The 21343-nt window shown below is 38.7% G+C and overlaps 1 protein-coding gene across 2 annotated transcripts in view; it reads left to right on the top strand.

Moving 5' to 3' along the window:
- Positions 1 to 21343, top strand: part of AFAP1 (actin filament associated protein 1) — a 109389-nt gene that overhangs the window by 67196 nt on the left and 20850 nt on the right. For both annotated transcript variants that reach the window (XM_057365257.1, XM_057365259.1), the window contains 4 exons: positions 4715 to 4926; positions 7929 to 8108; positions 17363 to 17455; positions 18887 to 18971. In XM_057365257.1, the coding sequence (XP_057221240.1) occupies positions 4715 to 4926; positions 7929 to 8108; positions 17363 to 17455; positions 18887 to 18971 (570 nt within the window). The remainder of the gene's footprint in view (positions 1 to 4714; positions 4927 to 7928; positions 8109 to 17362; positions 17456 to 18886; positions 18972 to 21343) is intronic.

The following is a 21343-nucleotide window of genomic DNA, read 5'->3' as shown; positions in this document are numbered from 1 at the left end:
TCTCAGAAACWGCCTCTATTGCACTGAATTGATTRCTAAAAAAGACACAAATTAAAAAAGGAAAATTAAAAGATGTGATTTGCAACATTTCTGATGACACATTGTGGAAAGGGATGAATTGGTCATAGTGACTCTCACAAGCCAAGTATGAGGCACATGACAGGACTTCTGTGACCACTCATTCAGTGCAGGAGGCAGAGGGTTGCCCCCAGCTGCCCACCAGAAYGTCCTTCTGCAACACCCAAATGCTCTTTTTTACACCCAAATACTTACCCAAACACCTGTGCACTTCAGTGGAACTGTGCTGAGGGCACCTGGTGAAACCCTGAAATGACTGCTGTGACCTTTACACAGGGTCAGTCAAAAACATATTATGTACCATCTTTTTGCTGCTTCTTTATTGGCTAAGGTAATTTATTACCTGTGTAGGGCYGATTTATCACTGATCATTATTTTCTATGGTCCAGAGGTTAAAGCCGTATCTTCCTCTATTTTATAGAAATTTTAATTATTTTAAATTATCTCTGTGTTCTTAAAAGATGCATAGGAGTTACATTAAAACTAAAATACTATTCATCTGTACACTGCACAAACTGATGCTATCTAGCAGCTTTTAATTAACCTAAGAAATTCAAGGTAAGAAAGAGTTTTATGTACTGGAAAGCAAATGAAAGAACATATGGACTTAGAARAGCATTAGAATTACTCTTCATTTTCTCCCTTGAAATGGTGCAGGGTGGTCCTGCTGTAACCCAGTGACCTTCTGACTTGGGTTTTGTCATTAAACAAGAGCCATGCTCAGGCAGAAAAATGTTAATAGTGAAAATATTAATAACACTGCTAAAGGATTGCCTAGGGAAAAACAAGACAAAGTATGAAGCTGATTTTTTATTGTACTTAACCATTCAAATGCAAAAAAAAAATATTTAGGATATCAGCCTTAAAAGTTCATTAATAATTCCATAATTTGAGAGTATATATATATCCAGATGTTTATAGTTCTGCTAGTGTGACTTGGCATCTCACTTTCTGAGATTTTGTTGTATTTTCTTATGTTCTGAAATTTATCGCATCTTTAAATTTGTGTTAAAAGTATTACCCTCTTCACTGGTAATGAAGATGCTTTTAAATTGAGTCTCCAATTAGTAATACAACTCCACTCATGCAAAACTTTCACTAAATCCAGTTGTGTGGTAATTAAAATAAGCCACCAAAGTTGTGTGTTATATGATATAACCTTAGCTTTTCAGGCTATTGGAGATGGAGAAGACAATAGAAAAAGTTCTTGAAGTTGAAGAAGTGCAAGAAYGCAGCTGTTGGGATAGACATAATTRYTTTAAGTAAATATTCCTATGGAATATTTTTGTAATGTCATTAATAGCAAGGAGATTTACATACCAGTTGTCTTATCTGTAAAAGTAAATAAGAACTGAAGAAAAATAGAGAATATGGCCATGAAAATGAATTATCCATAACTTTGCCAAGTCCCTGTAATTGGTTTGTAAATAAATGYTTGCATGTAGATGAAAACAAGAGTGTGTATGACTTCTCTGATAATTCTCTCCACATTAAAAGCTACTGATCTGTACAATATGCCTAAATGAATACAGACTARTCTTAGGAATGCACTATTCCAAATAATGTGAAAATGCACTGTGATTTTCACCCCATAACAGTGGAAATTGTTTTTAAAAAGAAGGTGAAAAGCCAATGCAAAAGATATTGAAACTGGTAGATCAGCAGCTCTGGACCGTGTGGTACYAGTGTATTTGTACCCTCTGAGACTATAGTAGACTTAATAAATGCCCTTTTTTTTTGACAGAGACATTTTTCACTTTTTCTGCATGTGCTAGTTTGTSTCTCAGAGCCTGGAAACCTTGTTTTGGATGGGATAGAGCAGTTTGGGTGGGATAGAACAAGCAGTAGAAGCAGGATGTGGTAAGGAGGAGCCAAGTTGCACCAGGGATGATAGGAGCACCTCAAGGCAGACATCCTTCCTGACAAGCTCTTCATCTGGCCAAGAGTCCCACAAACCAAGGGGAGAGACATTAGGAGTATTTAATGGACAGGATATGGCAACAGGGCAACAGGGCCCCCAAACAGGGCCCAACAGGGCCTGGGTCAGCATGGGAGTCTCGGAAGATCCTGTTGGCTTCCATCCTCTTAGAAACAGAGATTTGGATGAACCTGCAACTGCAGGGTGAACTTGCCAGCAGAGTCCCTGTGCTGAGCATACAKCTTATGGCTAACAGGAAATCTGCCCTTGGAATGCTTGCAAGCCATATAAGAAACACTTGTAATGTATTTAACGTGCAGAATTTCAGTTTCTGCTGTGCAGTCCCAATCAGCACTTCCTGCAATTATTTTTTCTTGAAACTGGTAGAACTTGCTGTAAGAAAATAAATTATAGGGTCCAATATTGTGAGGAAAAAAACAATATTTTAACCCAGCAAATTTCCTAGCAATCAGGCAAGATTGTTGCATGGAGCTTAAAGTCAGAAGAAATCAACTTTTTGATATGGGGCCAAGGGATGATGTGTAATTTTATCCAAGGTGAAACATTCGTTTCTGCAATATGAAAAATTTCAATCATATTCTAAACAGGGAGAGAAAACAATGTGTTAAAACAGATTCAATTTTTTATCCTTTTGATTGATGCACTTAAGAAAGTAGTCTTCTGATAAAAGATTCTTTGTCATACAAACTTCCCATATTCACTGGGTACTCAAGGGTGCAGAAAAATGACCCAGCTCCTCTCTCTTGGGAAAACTGTATTTGAAGATATTTCCCCCATGTATAGTCAAGTTTCAAATCCATCTGATAAAAATTAACCACCAGACACTCTTACATTGAAAAGGTAATTTTTGGGGAAAAATTTTATTAGTAATGATAAAGAAAAGGAAAAGCCAGGAGCTGAAGAAGAAGTTCCCAGAAGATGGCAACTTAGGTGATGGCAGCTTGTGCCACAGTMTGTGCCTTTGGGAGATCTCCTTGAAGAAGCTGATTTAATGATTAGTCCTTACATCTTTGCRTTTGGTAGCTCCACGGGAATCTTTCAGTCTCTGCTTCCAGCAGGCTGGCATGATACTGCATGTTTCTGATGGTCAATGATCTCTCAAGCATTTCCGGATGTTGCTGTGTCAAAGTGGAAAGCTGCTCTGAAAGAACTTGGAGCAGTGAGAATGTTTTGATTTAGTTCTGGTTTGGGGGGGTTTTGTTTGGGCTTTTTTCTTTCTTCAAGGGGAGGAAGGGTGAAGCAGCAAGTTCTACTAGATTTCACATATTCTTTAAAAAAAAWACAAAAATAAATACACTGGAATAAACATTTCYAAATCTGTCAGTTTAAATATTTGCCCTAAATTTTTCCATCCTCCTCTTGATTTTTGTAAAGCAAGTGAAAAATTGCAGTGTTTTCCCACTGATAATCGTCTGAGGCTTTTACCACTTGCCCATATGGAGCTGCCCCAAACCAAACTCTGTAGCAGGAWTGACCAGAAGATGGCAATTCAATTTAAAAAAGAAAAAGAAAGCTTTCAGGGCTTTAAGTTTTATTTTCATTTTGCTTTGGGATGAAGATATACTGTTTCATACACTTCTATGAAAATACAAATTGGATCAGAATATCTAATTTTGATTCAGAGATGTGAGGTCTGAGTATGTTCCATTCTGACTGCACACAGGGAGGACCTGATGCAGAAGGAGCTTTCCAGCAATCCACTCTCTTGTCYTCTTCCCAGTCTTTCCAGTTCTCCTTCCTACATACCAACTATGTCCTAATTACCTAGCTAAAGCAAATGAGATTTTCTTCCTCCTTCTGCCCTAAAAATATATCAAAGTCTACTGGAAATTAGATGAAATTTCAGCTCTTAAAAATATTCCAGTCAGTTTTTCTCCTTGTGAMCATATGCTGGTGGATAAGTGGCCTTCAGATGTTCTCAGAAGGGCTTCGTATACATAAAGCCACGGAAACAAATAAGTATGGATGGTGGAAGAGAGGATTCTGTGATAATGGCAAAATAGTTTGGTATTTTAGGGAACTGCTAGATCTGTCTGCATTGTTGAAAATGAGAGGCCTGAACAAAGATTGTTTAATTAAAATAAAAGCTTGCCACTCACCATACCTGGAGCAGTATTAAGCAACTTATGCTAAGCACAGAACAAAACATTTTTTTACACAAAGCTTTTGCCTCCAGCACAATGTGTAGTTCAAGGGACAATGTTGTCTATTGAATGCCAATTGTAGCAATACAGAGGCTGTATTTGGGATTTGTATGAAATGTTATGATAGGTGGATGCAGCCCCACAATGTATTCTAATGACCTTTGCCATATGGAGTGTTTGTTTCTTTATGKGATGTACTAAGGCAAGATATTGCTGTTTCTCTATGAAAAGAATTACAAAAAAATGAAGCYGTCTGTCAAATAATGCTTTGAAGATTTTGAAACACTACCTGAAATTCTAGCTATGTATTTCCAGCTTATTCTTGCATTAAAATTCACAAGGCATCTATATGGGTCTTCTATAAAGTTTTGTAATGGAAAAACATCTCTTAATTAACTTGATGTATTGATACCACTAAGCACTGAAGTGATAACTTGTTCATGGCTGACTTTCAAAAGMTTTGACTTAAAATGTACTTTCTTGAGGTTTTCAGTTTTTCAGGGGGCTTAATGGCTAAGTGTTTTAACCTGACACTTTTACACTTTCATTAAAGATTATGACTCAGATGCTATGAGCAGCTCTTACGAATCCTACGATGAAGAGGAGGAGGATGGAAAGGGGAAGAAAATGAGACATCAGTGGCCTTCTGAGGAAGCCTCTATGGACCTGGTGAAGGATGCCAAAATCTGTGCCTTCCTTCTTAGAAAGAAACGATTTGGGCAATGGACCAAACTACTGTGTGTTATCAAAGAAAACAAACTACTGGTAATTCTTATTTTTARCTAGCTGTATTTTGTTTGTACCTTTTTAGATGGTGTATTTATTTTTACAGGAATCTAATTTTTGGAGTATGTTCTGCAAAGAGAGGCCGAGTCTGCAGTAACCTTACCAAAGAGTTTGGTCATAATTTACSAAGAAGCAGAGAAGCACTGAAATTATAAGTGTATCATTTAGCCACTTAGAACTTTGATTTTTTTTTTTCACTTAAGCTTGAACTCCAGGAGTTCCCTGATATTGGAAAGAATGTCTGGCCCATTATCTTCTAAAATATTTAATTTGGAAAAAAAAGTTGCTGAAACTGTAAATCCAATCTTTCATTCCCTGCGGACAGAAAAATCTCATGGGGAGCTTTGTGTGTGAACTGTTGGATGAGGCTGCTGGAGAGAGAAGTCCCTTGTTAGAGTGAGAATTCRCTTGGCAGCATATGCTGTGGTAATGTACACACTCTAAACTAAACCTTTGCCATCTGTTCTGCAGGAATTACAGATGCAGCATTCACATGAGGCACAGCTGCATTAGAGRAAGGACAGAAACAAGTGGATGTATTTATTCCTTAAGCAAATTTGCTATGCTTCTTTCTGATTGGAAGCACCAGGGAAAGATTCCATGAATTATCTGCTTGATAAGACATAGTTGTCATCTTGTTTTCTGAAAAGAGCACGTAACTGAGGGAAACACTTTCTGTTCCATTAGGAGCAAACTAATGCTTATATTAATCAATAAGTTGGGATCTCCTGCCTTCTGATATGGTGCTTCCAGCCATTGTATCTAATTGCATAACTAGCAATTACTGCAATATCCCAAATGTTAAAAGCTGATTAACAGGTAATAGAACATTTTCTGTAGAATCTCTCTACCCTACAGTGGTACAGGATATTTGAGCTTATGTCAGTATAGAAAATAACATGATATGAAATAGAGGTAAGGGATTTCTGAAAATATAGTTGGAATTAATTTGCTAGTTTGCAGCAGCTTTAATTTTTGTATCCTCCTGTATTTAAATGTTGAAAAAAAAGTTCATTCTGATTCAGCTTTTATTATATTCTTATAATGCCATTATCCTTAGTGGACATTTTTATCATGATATATCAGTATCATATCAGATTTCAGACCATCTGATAACAGCTTGAAGAAAAGAAAGAAAGAGACAGAGAAACAGATTTTCCCTGAAGTCACACAGCATTTTTTCTACAGTTACATTTATTGTTCCATATTAAAATATGTTATTTTTTTGTATATTCATTTCCTTTAGCCACATGTGTGGTCCGAGAACCTTTTTTTTTTCTTATAGAGATCATCTTTCAGTAATTCTATAATGGGGATTAAGAAAATAAAAATCACAATAGGAGTCTAACGACCAAGTTACACAAGATTGGTTTATTGTTTGAAGGAGGACTTGGACAGTTAACTTATGAGATATGCAAGTAAAACAAATACATGTTCTTAGGGATTAGTAATTGCTTGTGTCATAAATGTGGCTGTCATCATAAAACAAAAATATTTTAATTAGAATTAGACATTTGAAATAACTTCTATTAGGGAATTGTTTTTCACTGAAAGTCCTTTGGGGTATAATTTTCCACTTAAAGTCTTTTAATATATACATACTTTAGTTTTAGCAATGTATAATTATAAATAAAATATTTTGATTAATATAAAAGGAATTACATGCTGTTTATTGGTTCTTAAAGTGACTAATCTTGTATATCTTCAAGATTTCATAGATTGAAAATTTAATATTTTTTTTTAAATGTTGCAAACTTTAAATGTATGACCAAATTGTAGAAACTTTGGTATAATGGACTTTGGAGAGAGAAAGATTGTCAGTGATCTGCAGAGGATGGTTTAGAGTTGGCTGTATTTTCTCAGCCTGATTTGTAATGTTTATTACATCCTTTTAACAGCTACTATCTTCCTGACGGTTGTATCATGACATGAATACTGCTGCTGACATGAAAAATTTCATGTGCTTTTCTCCATTCACATAAACTCTCAGCTATTCTTTGGATGCACATATTTGTTATAGTTACTGGTTGTCAGATGCCCCTTTATTAKCAGATGTCTTTTTAGCCTTAGTGCTTATATTTAGGAGTGAAATCCCAATTTACATAAGTCTATAAAATCCATGAACATTCATCCAGAGAGTTAAACATTGTTCTGCAGTCTGGCACTGCAACAGCTTTGGGAACCTCAGCTGTGCTGAGATCTTGGGTCTGTAGGACAGGGGATGTAAAGAAGWACCCTTTGTCTTCAGATCACCAATTCCAAGACAGAGCAGGTCATCATCAATCCAGCATGAAAGGGCTGTTCATTGACAGCATTTACTAATGAGGGAAAAAAATATAAATTACATTGCTGTAGCCAGGACTTTACAAAATAAAGTAACATGGGAATTTATGCMGTTTTGTGCAGCGACTATTAGACTGTGCTAAGTAAAAAAAGGTGATTTTTCCCACTTCCCATGATTTTTTTTTACTTCTCTCAAGAACAGATGAGTAAGGYCTGTGCCAGTGTCTTTGCAATTTCAGTGTGTAGGCACTGATGCAGATTTGCCTTCATATGCTGCTCTGTTGCTGGASGGCAAGGTAAACATCTGGGCTTTAAAGTCGTTAAGGTTACAAGTTTATTCTGCTGCTACATGTGAACAGATATCCYAAATCACCCTCTTCCTACCTGATCAAGGTCAAGGTTGAGGCACAAGGATAACGCAGAGACCCTTAATGCTCTCCATATGTTCTACCTGTCCTGAAATAAAAAAAAAAGTCTATTATTGTCAGTCTGGAAGTAATTTTGCTGWACACAGTGGATGAGAAGAAGAAATGCAAAATTGGCTCTGGCTGAATTCTGTGGTATGTGGTAAGGGAGTATGTAAAATAGATTCAAAATTWAAAAWAWAWATAWATATAGCATTTCTACATWATAAGAGTTTTCCCCCAAGGTTCAGAAAGGTATTATCTAACTCTGGAACTTTCCTTATGTTTATTTAGTGTTACAAAAGCTCCAAGGACCAGCAGCCCCAGATGGAGCTGCTCCTGAATGACTGCAGTATCACCTACATTCCCAAAGACAGCAAAAAGAAGAAGCATGAGCTGAAAATCTCACACCAAGGAGCGGATGCCCTGGTTCTGGCAGTGCAGAGCAAAGAGCAGGCAGAACAGTGGCTAAAGGTAAGGGGGCATTTCTGACCATGAGCTTTTCCACCCACAAAGTGCTCACATTGCTCAGTTGCTGTTAAAAACTGAGACACAGCAACTTCCATGCAAATCCAGACCACTTAAATCYCATCTAATTTGGGACTGCAGAAATATTGAGTTCATTGAGTTCAGGCCTCAAAGCAATTCCTCAGGGTTACCCCAGTGCTGCTGCTGTGTTTGTTTTCACTGCTAATGGCACAATAATCTGGCACAGAGAGAGGAGAGGTGGTAAATTCTCTTCCTTCTTCTTCTCCAGCTCATTTTCCAGAAAGATTTGGTGGTTAGGGCACCCTGGTGGTGAGCAGAAAGTTAAAATTCCCTCAGGTGGAGGCAGCTGACATCCACATTATTTTTGGCATAGTGTCAGGTTTTTTAAAAGTAGATTCTCCAAGGAGATACCTGTTTGAATTGCTCTGGATGGAGAAAAATCCKTCATCTTCCTGAAGGCCAATGAAGTTTATTAATCCTGGTTTAGCAGCATATCATCTGTTACAGTTTGTCCTGGGAATGCAGACTTCTGAGAAAGAGGGATTTTGTCATCTTCCATTCCTCTCTGTTCAGTGCTGCAAACATGGAAAATCCCAAGGCAAGGGCTGCAGTTACAGATCCTAACCAGATTACCAGTATTTATGTTGGACTTTGCCAGTCTCAAATGTGGAGGTCAGTGAAGTAGTGTGGGAAACTGTCACTGCAGTAGCAGTAGCARCCTTGAAATCCCCCCTTTTAAATACATGTAAAAGTCTGAATTCATCAGACTCCTCAGGCATCCTCCATCCTGTGCTCTGATCTGACCTTATATGGTACTTACTTTTCTAAGAATAAATTGTATTTTTCCAAATACAATTGAATTAAACACATAGGAATTTCCTGATGGCAGATAGTTTTTCTGCAGAAGAGGGAGACATAAAATRCAGYTTAAGGGGTATAAATTCTGCTCTGGGCTAATRTACTAAATGGAAAATTAATCTGTAATTTCCTATTTTGCAATATTTGAATATACCTTTTGGGGGTTTGCGGTTTATGTGTGTTTGGTTTTGACTGTGACTTGTATCCKAGCTTAGAAAATGTTCTCTCTGTTGTCATTTTAATAGCAACTAATCACAGCCATGTATTTGTTAGGCTGCCTCTAACATCAGTATCTTGTTCTAAGTTTTAAAGTCAAGCACCATGGAAGTGTCCCACTAGTTCAACTAGCCTTTCAAAACCACTGATTGGAATGAAAAGAAGTTCATAAGTCATATTCCCTTCCAAGGGAATTCCACTGTAATTAGATCATAGTAACTGCACCCTTATTTCCTGTGTTGTTCTAAATTCGGGTTTAGTAATTCTGAATTCATTGGCGTCTCCCAGGCGTTCTTTCATAAAAATGGTTTTATTTTTTTTTAATTGTATATAAAGCATCCCCACACAGGCAGACAGAGCAGCATGAGATCTTTCCATATCCCAAATGCATTCCTGCTACTTTTAAATGTAAAAAAAAGAGATTTTGTGCAGTTAGTTGCATGTTCACACAGTTCTGTATTCTGTGTATCTGCAAAGCATTTGGAGACAGTCTGACAGCACTTTATTTAGCTCCTCCATGCTGCAAAGCTCTCTGTTAATAAAATCTKCCAAGTACATGGCAGTGTTACTGTGCTCAGCTTCCAAGGCCTCAGTGCTGCTTCAGCCCTTTGCTTCTGCAGTACAAATTGTCTGTTCCACAGCTAAGCAGAAATGATCTGTGCAGCTCTTGCAACAGCTCTGATGTTTTCCAGAAGAAATGTGGCCTTTTGAGAAATAAAATAAGCATTGCTTTCTGTATTTTTAAAAATATATAAAAATTTAAGGGTATTTTTTATTGTTGTGTAAGTAATTACGTTTTGGTCATTCRAGCCATACTCAAAATTGGCTTCTGAAAATTGTGAATGTCTTTGTGCAGGACATTCTTATACTGAGAAAAAGGTCACTGTTTTTTCTGGGGGGGAGATTTTRGCTTTCCCAGCCTGTCACTCACAGGGCCAGGGTCCTTCCCAGTGTTTCATCCCTTACATGTGATTTCTGTAGTTAATAAAATGGGAAGATCCAGAGACTGCCAATGAGAAAGGACTCTGCAACCACATTTTTGAAGCTTAAGATGCCTCATTGGTCAGAGATACTGCGCCAGTATGTGCCACTTGAGGGAGGTTATCACCCAGGAGCAATGGGTTCTCCTTAATTCAAATGTAAATGTCACAATAAAGCTCAAAATGGCTTTGGAGGCCAGATTGTCCTTTGAAAGCAAAACTTTTTTCAATTCATATATGTAATCAGTATAGAATACATTTATTAAGTAAATAATTTTACAATATCTATTGGAAAGCAAACTCTACATAGATGAAGAATACTTTAGACCTTTTTTTTTTGCAAGGATGACACCAAAAAAAGCCCAGCTGATAAACCTAGTGCAAATTGAAGTCTAGACTGGAAACCACTAAGGGAGTTTCAGATTTACCAGCTAACAAATGCTTGACGAAAACAGATAGCTGATGTCACCAAGGAGCCTGTCAAGATTTCAGAGGAAGCAGTGGAGCTAGTATAAATTGGGGCTAGAGCTGAGATCATCTTGGTATTATGGTGGGCAACAAAAAGTGGTGGAATTTTMCAGACTTGAGTCCTAAAATGTTCCCACAAAAATGTACATAAAAAAATGTGTGCAGTTACAYGCTCTGACCCAAAAATCATCCTTTTCCATGCACGCTTGAGTATGTGTGCATCTGTGTGTGCTTTTGTGGTCAGGTGAAGTCTGAGATGTTCCTGTTTGTCTCAGCACATCCAAGAGACTGGTGAAACTACACTTATTTGTCAGCATCCCTGAGAAATGCTGCATTAAAAATAAAAGGACTAGTAAGAACACTAAAAGAAGATGTTTGTCTGGTGGCTTCGTTTGTGCAGATGAATGTGCTCTGTGTGCAGAGCCCTCAGACTGGGCCACAGAAAGCTGCATTCAATATTAAAAACACACGGATGCCAAAGGAATTAAGTTCTGAAGTAACTTGTTGTAGAAGATTGGTAGAAGAAGGAAATGGTTGTGGGGACTGGTCCCAAGGCCTTCTCCTCCTTCTAGCATTCCTCCTGCAAAAATGTATTTCTGATTTATCATGATGACAGGTAATCTATCATTCTGGAGTACTGGCCTTGATTTGCATTTTTTCCCTAAGGTTAGGCACTCTTTGTTAACTTCTCTTCATTTTACAGCGTTCCCCCACCGTTCAGCATCTCTGCAGCTCAGGGTCTGTAACTGAGCAGTGAATCCTCCAGCCATGAGGAGACATTGCTTCATCTGTCATTTTGACAGTGCTCAGTCAATTCTGAACTTGCCATAATAAGGGGGATGTTTTGCCCTGAAGAGAGAATAAAATCGCGGCTGGAATTGTATCCAGTCATCCAAAGACCCTGCAACATTCCTTGAAGGGCAGTTTACCTGCTTGGCTTACCCAGTTTTTCTCTCTGATAAACTGCATGCTGTCTCTCTTAAAAGTCTTTGAAAACACCTTTTCCCTGCCCTGAGCTTAGTGAGGGGATTCAAGCAACTTGTGGCCTTCAGTCTTAATTTGGACAGTTTTACTGAGGAATAAACTACTGACAGAGCTGTTCTTTATTCAGTTTATATCGGCGTAAAATTGTGACTGTAAACATTGTGACTGTAAAAATTGTGACTGTAAACATTGTGACTGTAAAAATTGTGACTGTAAACATTGTGTGGCTGCTTTTGCTTTCTATGGGAGTTTCCAGCTAGAGATCTTCAACATTTCAAGTACTGTTTTCTTGGCTTATGTGGGGCTCCCCAAAGAGGTTGATATCTCSATTTTGTAGCTGAATAGAGTCAAGTACTGAGTGGTCGAGCCTCAAAACTGACTAGAAAAAGAGTGTTTGAGGATGCACACTCAGTACCAGTGATTTCCATGCAGTGTTTGTTAATTTACAAGAATCCTAAAGAATGTACTATGACCCAAGACAGCCAKGCCAGGTTCTTTCTCCAGTGCCCATCATCACCAGCAGTGAACGCTGTGCAAACTAAATTAAACCTCCCAGGAATTACACTGCTSTTGTCTCAAACAGATGGTTTGAAATACCTCAGTTCAAGTCACAGCAAGGTCAGTGAGTTTGCATAAGAGGGATATTTATTGCATATTTAGGACCTCATCTGCAGAGGTGATGGACTAAGCTGCATGTGGGAGTTTTGAGCAGTCTGCAGGACTCAGTCAGTGGGCAGAGCCACTTGGCTGTGAACCAGAGTCTGTGTGTGACCAGCACCAAGGAAAACAATACATTAATTAAAAGAACCAGATGTATATGAAAAAAAAAAAAAAAAAAAAAAAAAAAAAAAAAAAAAAAAAAAAAAATTAAAAAAAAAAAAAAAAAAAAAGCAAAAACAACCAAACCACCCATGAATACAGAACCACAAACATCCTATTTACTTGTTTTCTCTGATAACTTTTCTTTGGGTTTCCTGGCTAAAATCACAAATACTGTAGCAGTCAGAGTAGAACCCAGGAGGGCTGGGACTTTCACCACTAGATACAATTCCTCCTCTCTCCTACTCACAGCTTTGGATTGAAAATTRTTTACATCACACCTCACAGCCTGAAGTGAGATGTGCATCCCCCCAGGCTGGRGATGCAGCTCCCCTTGCACAGGGTCCCTCTGCCCTTAGAGCAGCTGTGCCTCCTGGCCATGTGTGGCAATGGACTTCATGGCAGTAACACAGGAGAATGATACAGGGGTAGTCTTGCTTGAGTAAGTCAGAAAAGTATTTTTAAGGGGCTGCTCAGGCACTAAAGACAGSCTTGCTCACTGATAGTCTGCAAGAATCTCATCCTCACTTTGCTCAGAAAAATGGCAGTAAGGCATTTTTTTTTCCAGGCTTAGGGATGCTTTAGAATAATGTTTTCCAGTACAGAAGGTAAAGGGGTTTCTTTTTGAGACTTAAAATGTTGGCTGTGATGGGAGTAATTTCTGCCTTTCCTCCCCAGATTTTCCTCTAGGTAAACTCCYTGGGGCATTTCTTCCCTGCAAAACACTGGGAGACTTTTGCTTCTCTCCTAAGGAGGAGGGTATTGATGCCAACATATGTCATGTGAAAGGGTCCACAAGAGAGAGAAAATGAGAGTTTAGTCATGCCAAGTGACAGAGAGTCCCAGAAAGTCAGTACTCTTCCAGCARTGAAAAAGGAGTGTTTCAGGAATGAGAACTACTGCCTTACATCTGGAGCCAAACCCTTTTCCCTCGGCTGTGTTGTACTTAAGCCGATTTCAGCTTTGCCATATTCCTGTTTKCAGAGTTAAGTGGCAGAGCCAAGGGACACAGCCCATCCCATTTCTAGCAGTTCCAGAATTTGTGAAACGTGTGGGCAGAGCGGGACAAGTGGGGGTGTGGCTGGATGGATTTCTGGCCTGGTTACATGAAATAAAGCAAATGTGCAGCCAGGCTGTCAGCTCTCTGTCTTGAACTCACTCACATTAGCAGTGTGAGCTTCTCATGCCAGTTCCATGAGAACACAAAACAAAATGCAATAATCACAAAATGCTGTGGTAGGGACAGTCTGTACCTTAAGCTCATCCATGGTATCCACCAGGAGAGAGGTCTGCAAGCTCTTTGAGCAAAGGACAACTTCTAGTCCTGCTCCTGATCAGATCCATAGAGATCAGCCATGAGGAACTGTCTACAAATGTGCTTTTACTCAGAATTTGTTTGGTTTCTGTGTGGCAGGGGCTGGGTGGCAAGCAGCTGGATTTCTGATTTTACCACAGAGCCAGTGCTTTTTTATGTGGAGTTTGGGTGTTTAAAGTAGCCAGGAGAATCTAATTTACTTTTTCTGACCTGGCATGTAGAAAGAATAAATGTAGGGCGAGTGTTTTGTCTCCAGTCCTGGTGTGTCTTTATTTTCTAGGATTATAGAAATTTGTAGGTGAATGCAGGTATGAAATTTTTATAGTAAATGTTAGTGCTTCAGTAGTAACAGTTTTAAAGGGAGAAATATTCTAGACACATCATGTGGCAGAAATTCCACTGACTTCAGCCGTGGCTCAGGGCAGGGAATCTTTCCAGCTTCCTACCTGCAAATATTTCCCATACTCTGATCTATATCCTGATCCACCTGGGGATTCAAGGTCTAAAGCCCAGGTCTGATGAGGAGCAGCTGAGGGAGCTGGGGGTGTTCAGCCTGGAGAAAAGGAGGCTCAGGGGAGACCTCATTGTTCTCTACAACTCCCTGAAAGGAGGCTGTAGCCAGGTGGGGATCTGTCTCTTCTCCCAGGTAACAAGGGACAGGATGAGAGAATACGGTCTCAAGCTTCACCAGGGGATGTTTAGATTGAGCATCAGGAAATATTCCTTCCCTAAAAGGAACAGGCTGCCAAGGAAAGTGGAGTCAGTCCCCAGAGATATTTAAAAGAYTGTGTAGATGTGGCATTTGGGGTCATGGTTTAGTGGTGGACTTGGCAGTGCTGGGTTAACAGTTGAACTTGATCTTAGGGGTCTTTTCCAACTAAACAATTCTATAATTTTATAACTAAGGAATAATAATACAGTTCAGGTTGCAGAAGCTTTTTTCAGGTCTGCATTTGAAAGTGGCAGTTCTGAAGTCTGTTGTAACATTGTAATGTAATTGTGGTGCTTGTCATTCTTGCAATGGAATAACAAAAGATTGTTTTAAACATATTTAGTTTTGAGGCAATCCAAAAATATACAAGGTTTTTAGTTTTCTTATTACAACTGCTCATACATTGTAAATATTTGAATAGATAGTTTGTGTGTGACCTCAGCTGGATTTTCCTGGCAGATCACCTTGTGTGTGTGTGTGTGTGTGTGTGTGTGTAACGTACCAAGGCATTGTGGGGAGAAAAAGAGAATTATTTCCTTTCTCTAATGTATGAGACAAGTATTAATTGGGCATTTGTCATTACAAGGCATTCTCAGTACAGCCTTCCACATGATGCCATTTTATTAAAAATAATACACTTAAGGATTCCTTTTTTTTTCCTTTTTAGTTTTGAAGCTATTGAGATACACATTCATATTTTTACACATTTCATTGGAATGGATAAAAGTTTGYTGAACTCCGTTCCTCACTCTCACTCACAACTACTTTTTAATGAAAATAGTGATCTTTTGTTTTCATATGACTCGAGAAGATGGAAYATAGAAAAAACTGACAAGAACTTTTGAGTCTTGTGATTGAARTTATGCAAATTGGCAATACTGGTGRAGTGTTTCAYCCTTAAAATTTCGAGCTGAATCTATATGCTTGCGAAAAACAGATTTATAGTGGCAGCTGCCTGCAAACATAATTATAGAGAGTGCATCTGGGCAACCATTATATATTAAAGACATTTCATCCTGGTGTGCTGTACAAGAATGAGTTTTGTGCTGTGCATTGAACACCACTGTGCTGTACATAGAAGGTGACGAGCAAGTCTTTGCAGGGAACCTTTTGAACCCAAGTGAAGTGTTGGACCCTTGAATATCCATTTATTTCACATCCTGCTACTAACTCCCTTTTGACAATGTGTCATTTGTTTAATCAAAATTTAATTACAACCCAATTAAACYCTTCAGCTTCTCCTTAAATATGTGGGGAATGATAAGAACCGGATTTACTTGAGTGCATGACTTTGCACATACTGTGAAGTTAGTGCTGCCAAATCATTTCCCTCTGTTCTGTCTGTAACTCCCATTACAATCTGCCTTTGCCAAAATTAACTAACTGTGTGGTGTGAGCAGATGCTGAAAGCATAAGCCATTGAATCAGGGTCATGCAGGAGACAGAAATGAATGTTCCCAGAAACTACAGTCACATTTTCTCTAGGAAGAAAACAGCAGTGTATTTTCAACATACTGAGGGCCAGTGATTGAAAAAAAAACTGGGACGCATTAAATTAAAAAAGTTCTTATGATTTTGGTGAATTCAGGGCTTTGTTTARCTCTGAGGTACAAATGCCCTGCCATRGATCTAYCTACATTTTCTGTTRCAAAGGACACCARGTGCCATGAAATGCTGGTCTTGTTTCTGGAACAAAATATAGGGAAGGACAGACAGTCAAAAAAGGATGCTGAAGTGTTTTGAGATTTTAGCTTAGAAATAAAAGTGTAGGTTCATTTCCCATCTTTGCTTAGACTTTTTGATGTGTCATTGAGTGAGTGATTTCATCATTCTTCTGTTCCTGGGTTCTCACTCTGTAAAATGGGGCTGGTGCTCTTCCTGTTTTTATGGCATGTAATGMTGTAATTTATTATGTGCTCCTGCGTAGCATAAGGGTCTTTGTGAGCCCATAAATACTTGATTTGTTTTAGCTTCACCCTTAAAGGGAATTTAAGTGCTGGGAAAGGACTGTTTGGTGCCATCCTTAGCTTTTGAATAGTTTCCRCATCAAAATTGTTCCGTTTGAAACTCAGCATGAGTTGGGATTGAGAGCCTGTTCTCATCAGCACAAGCAATTTCARGTTGATAATAATGATAAATTATTTCACTCACAAGAAATGAAAGCCTTCACTATGGCCATGGGAAATTATCCAACATCTTTACTCACTGTGTATTTTTACATTTGTATAGTTTCAGATTTTTATGTTCTTCAGATTTCATCAAAATATCAGTAAATTCCCGGTTCAAGATTTTACTTTGTCTATTTAAGAGCAGAAAGTGCCATTTCCATTTTCAATTTCAATATTTACAATTTCTTTGACCTATAACTCTAAGTTAATGTGCAATTATAATACAGAAATGCCACCAAATACCATTGTGCAGTATTAAGTCTAAGCTGATCAGCACTTCATTAGTTCCCTGATAGCAAAAAAAAAGCATCTATGTGGTGTATTACACAAAACTCTTGTCCACTGTCTTGAGGGACCTTGGATTTAATCCCACTTTTTCATCATTGTGATGAAATTAGTTTGGTGGTGTCAGCTGAGTTYATATTGCAAAATTAGCACATGAAAATCAGCAGTGCTGTTGGTTTCTTCACTTAGGAGAGCTTTGGAGCTTGGTTTGTCTAGAAACTGAAACCTTCCACCTCTAGACATTCTGTCTCCTTCAGGTCATACATGAAATGASTTAGGGAGGGAGTGTGGAAGTTGTAGTGCCAGCCTGCCTGACACCTGCCAGCCTCGTAAATGTCTGTGTGATTCTCCTTCCCATCTCCTTTCACATCCATATATAAGGTCTCTGATTTGTATTTTATGAATAATTAATAGGTTTTTCCTTGTCTCCTAAGGTTATAAAAGATGTGTGCAGCAAYTGTACRGGAGCTGTAGACTCCGATGGGCCATTGTCCAGTTCTCCAGTACACAAAGTGGARCTGGAAAAGGTAAAATYATCAAAATGATGAATGYRAAATTCTTTATGATTACTCAAAGAGACGCTGATAGGCACTGGATGTGAATCCTTGTGCTGCTGTTTGAGGCACACGGTCCCTAGGTTGTGTTGGTTTGTTGGGATGCAGAGATGGTCTCCAGCAAATGCAAAGASCAAGCAGGGGTGTCACTCTTGGGGAAGAATASATKAAGTTTATACCAAGGTTTTTAGGGRAAGTCTCTTATTTTTTGGGGSGATTTAGTCCTTGAAGAGCTCCCTGGGCATGCTGAAGTCACTGTTTTGGCAGACCTCTCAAGCATTCATGTCTCAATCCAGAAACTTGGCTCCTCACACGTTGTCTGCACTGCCTTGACTCAGCAGGATGTGGGAGCAGGAATCAGGAAAGTGAGCAGGAATCAGGAAAGTGAGCAGGAATCAGGAAAGTGAGCAGGAATCAGGAAAGTGAGCAGGAATCAGGAAAGTGAACAGCTTTGCAGTGAGTGATTGGTGTGTTACCAGCACCAGTTTGAGCCCCTGCTCCATTAAGGCATCCATGTGAGCAAATCTCTCTGCAGCCCCTGCTTAGAAATCCCACTGACAGAGGTTTGGTCTCCTAATGGTGTCAGCCCTTGGTGGAAGTGTGCCACTGCCAGTGGTGTTRTGTTTCTCTGCTCCTGGGAGCAGTTCCAGGACAGCCCAGACTTGCTGGTTTCTCAGGCAAAAGCTGTTGTGTTTGCATGTTTGCACACACCTGCTATTGACAAAGCAAGTTAAAGTGCTTTAAAACAGTTTTTTTCTAAAATTCATGCCATGAAAAGGTGTAATTAATATTGTCAGACATTGTTTTTTGATAATCTGTGCATCTTCTTCATGGCTTTGCCACTCCTGAGTAATGTGGTCACCAAAACTGTGCTGTCACAAGCTCTGTCTGCTTCATCCCAGACCTCTTGCAAAACCATTACAGAATAATCAATGCTAAAATTTATTTCAAAAGCCTCGGTTTTTGTACATATTGAAAGTACTGAAGCACCTTGTAGGAATGCCCTCTTTTCTGATAAGCCGTATTTGCAAATACATTTATGAAGCATGATTTAAAGATACACCTTTTACCATATTCATATCTGATCCATGGAATTGTGTATTGAAACATTTAGTGTCTAGAAATACATTAAAATATATTATGAATTGTGAATATTTCACTGTTTTAAATATTTTAATATTTCACCGTTTCAACACTCACAAATATATACTATTCTGTTGTTTCTGTGATTTTCTGAAGCCTCTAAAACTGAAGTTTTTGCTGTCTCCTAATTTTCTTCCAAGTAGATGAGAGCTTAAAAGGTGTTTGATTTCAAAGTAAGGATATTTTTAAAGGGACTTATGACACTTGATTTGATGAAGGTGCAAACTTTGTGTGTCAGCTAATCTCTTTTTCCCCCTGCAGAAGCTGTCGTTTGAGAGGCCCAGCTCAGATGGAGAAGGTGCTGTGGAAAATGGCATCACCACCGTGTGCAATGGTAAAGAGCAAGGTATGTCTGGTTGAATAATGTGTGCACAGAGAAAGGGAAACACCTCACGTTTATCTTTTCAAAAAAGGCAGTGAAGTTTTAAACTTTTTGGGTGTTTTTATTAGGATTCAATTTAACTTGAAAGCTGAGAATCAAGAAGGATTCCTCAAATTTTGGCAGTAACAGAAGGCATTTGACATTACTGTGCAGGTAAAATCAATATAACTGGTGTCAGGAAACAGAATATAGAAATTTTCATTTGGCTTTTTCTGTGTTCGAAAGTAGAGTTTTTCAGAGCTTGGGTGACCACTATAGGAAAGTAACAGGTTTGTTAGTAACTGTTTAGTGGCAATATAATTAGTGTCGTAAAGCTTCTAAGCAAATAAGCTATTTTTAAATACTAGAAGGAAAGAAAGAATCAGGCATCTATATTTATATACACATATAAATATATGTGTGTGTGTGCAGATACCTTTATATATAAATGATAATACTAATTATTATTTATATTAACATAATAAAATGTTAAATAATCATATCAGTGACTTTTTGAGTAYTATATRCATATGTATATAATTTTGCATATGCTATTTTGGAGCCATGCATGTTCTATCCTTATAATCTAACAAAGGCAAATCCCAATCCCAGAGGGAATTCTGGCAAAATTATATCTAATACATTTGACCCTTATGCTCTCCTCTGCATCCCCTTCCCTCCTGCACAAAGCAGAAGAAATTCTGTGCCCTATAGCAATGGCATGACTCGGATAAGACATTTTTCTGCTGCCGCTAAAGGAAGGGTAATGTGAGCTGCAGTGAGCACAATGTCAATACTGGCCTTGGTGCCAGTGCTGTCTCACCTTTTGACTCWTTTCCCTTCTCTTCCCCCTGGGTCATTTTCCAGCATTTCCTGGCTGTWCAGATCTCTGACATACCCAACAGTRTGGGACAATGTCAGSRTTTGTGGTTTTCTGAAAGATGTGGTACATTTTTAGATTTCATGTTTAAAAATCTTCTAAGCTTTCATAAATCTCAGTACCATTTTAGTCTCTGAAACCTGCAGAGAAACATCTGTGACCCAGCACCTATGTTGACCAATATGTCCAGAAGTACCTGGTGGCTCAGGCACCCCACAGAAGGTGTGATGATGGAAAAAGCAGCCCAGCTTAGGTGCTTCTAGCAGGGTCATTTAAAATACCAGTGGCTTTTGAAAATTGACTTTCAATACGTAAAAATAAATAGGTAAAAATAATATAAAATAAATAAGTAAAAATAATAGGCAATAATACTGTAAGAAGACTGAAGTATCCTTGATCAAGTTATGATATGCATTTTTTAAATAACRGATAGGGAAGCATATAAGGGAGTGYATGGGAAGGGAGACTTCAGAGAATGATCCCTCTCCAGCTGCACCAGCCTCTGCTCTGCTCTTAACCAGCTGCTTACTTTGCTGTGGGGAAGGAAATGAGAATAAAAGACTTTTGTGAAAAAAACACTGGCAATTGGGCAATCAATATATTCTTTGGACTCAAAAAGATTAAGAAGTCATTAAGACCTTATTTCTGCTGCCTCTCAGTTCTGCAGGGGAAAAAAAAAGGCAATGTAAAGGGAAGACAGGACAGAAAAACAAACTGTGGGCTTATTCCACTGTCTGTTCACACTCATGGGAATTATTCCTTTGGGCTTCTGTCTCACAGAAGTGAGATTTTCTCAGTCTCTAACTGTTCTTGATCCTTTCATCTTCTGCCCCTCAATAGTCACAGTCAACCTTTGGCCACTGCAGTGTGGGATGGAAACCCATCTGAGGGCAGGTGCTGTGCCCCTAGGCAGGGGTTCATGACCTGAGGAGATGGGTGTCCCTCCTCCTTCCAACAAGGGAGCCTGCTGCATGTTTAGAGAGCACAGTRCAAGCTGTGAACACCCTTCCCTTGAAAGAAGATCATTAGAGCTGGATGTGTTGGCGTTGGCTGGGGGGCAGCTGTTGGCACTTGCAGAGGTGCCTTTCCCTCTCAGCACTGGCAGATTTGTACAGTCTTGGCTACAGATGCAATTCCTAAATAATGTGCCGTGATTGCTAGCAATTAAACTAAATATGATAAATTATCCCATGGTGAGTCCCAAAATGCTTCTCTGTTTTCCGTGCATTCTTCCTCCCAGCTCATCAATTCATAGTCATTTCTCATATGAACGTTTTGTCCATTTTTTCCCTTAGTTTGTGCAAGTCCATAACCACTAAGTGTTCCCTGTTGCAAAAGGAATTGATATGTCAGGGATAAAGATAGAGCAGCTGATTTAGTAACTGTATTAAATGTTTTGTTCATCAAAATCATGTATCAGGGCAAGTYGATGGAAATTTTTGCTGCCCTGTGAGTTATTCTGCTCTGTTGCCAGAAT

This window comes from Malurus melanocephalus, unplaced genomic scaffold (genome assembly GCF_030028575.1).
Source record: "Malurus melanocephalus ecotype Western Australia unplaced genomic scaffold, MMel_1.1 scaffold_50, whole genome shotgun sequence".
In the NCBI taxonomy this organism is placed as follows: Eukaryota; Metazoa; Chordata; class Aves; order Passeriformes; family Maluridae; genus Malurus; species Malurus melanocephalus.
This window is presented reverse-complemented; position numbering and strand designations above follow the sequence as displayed.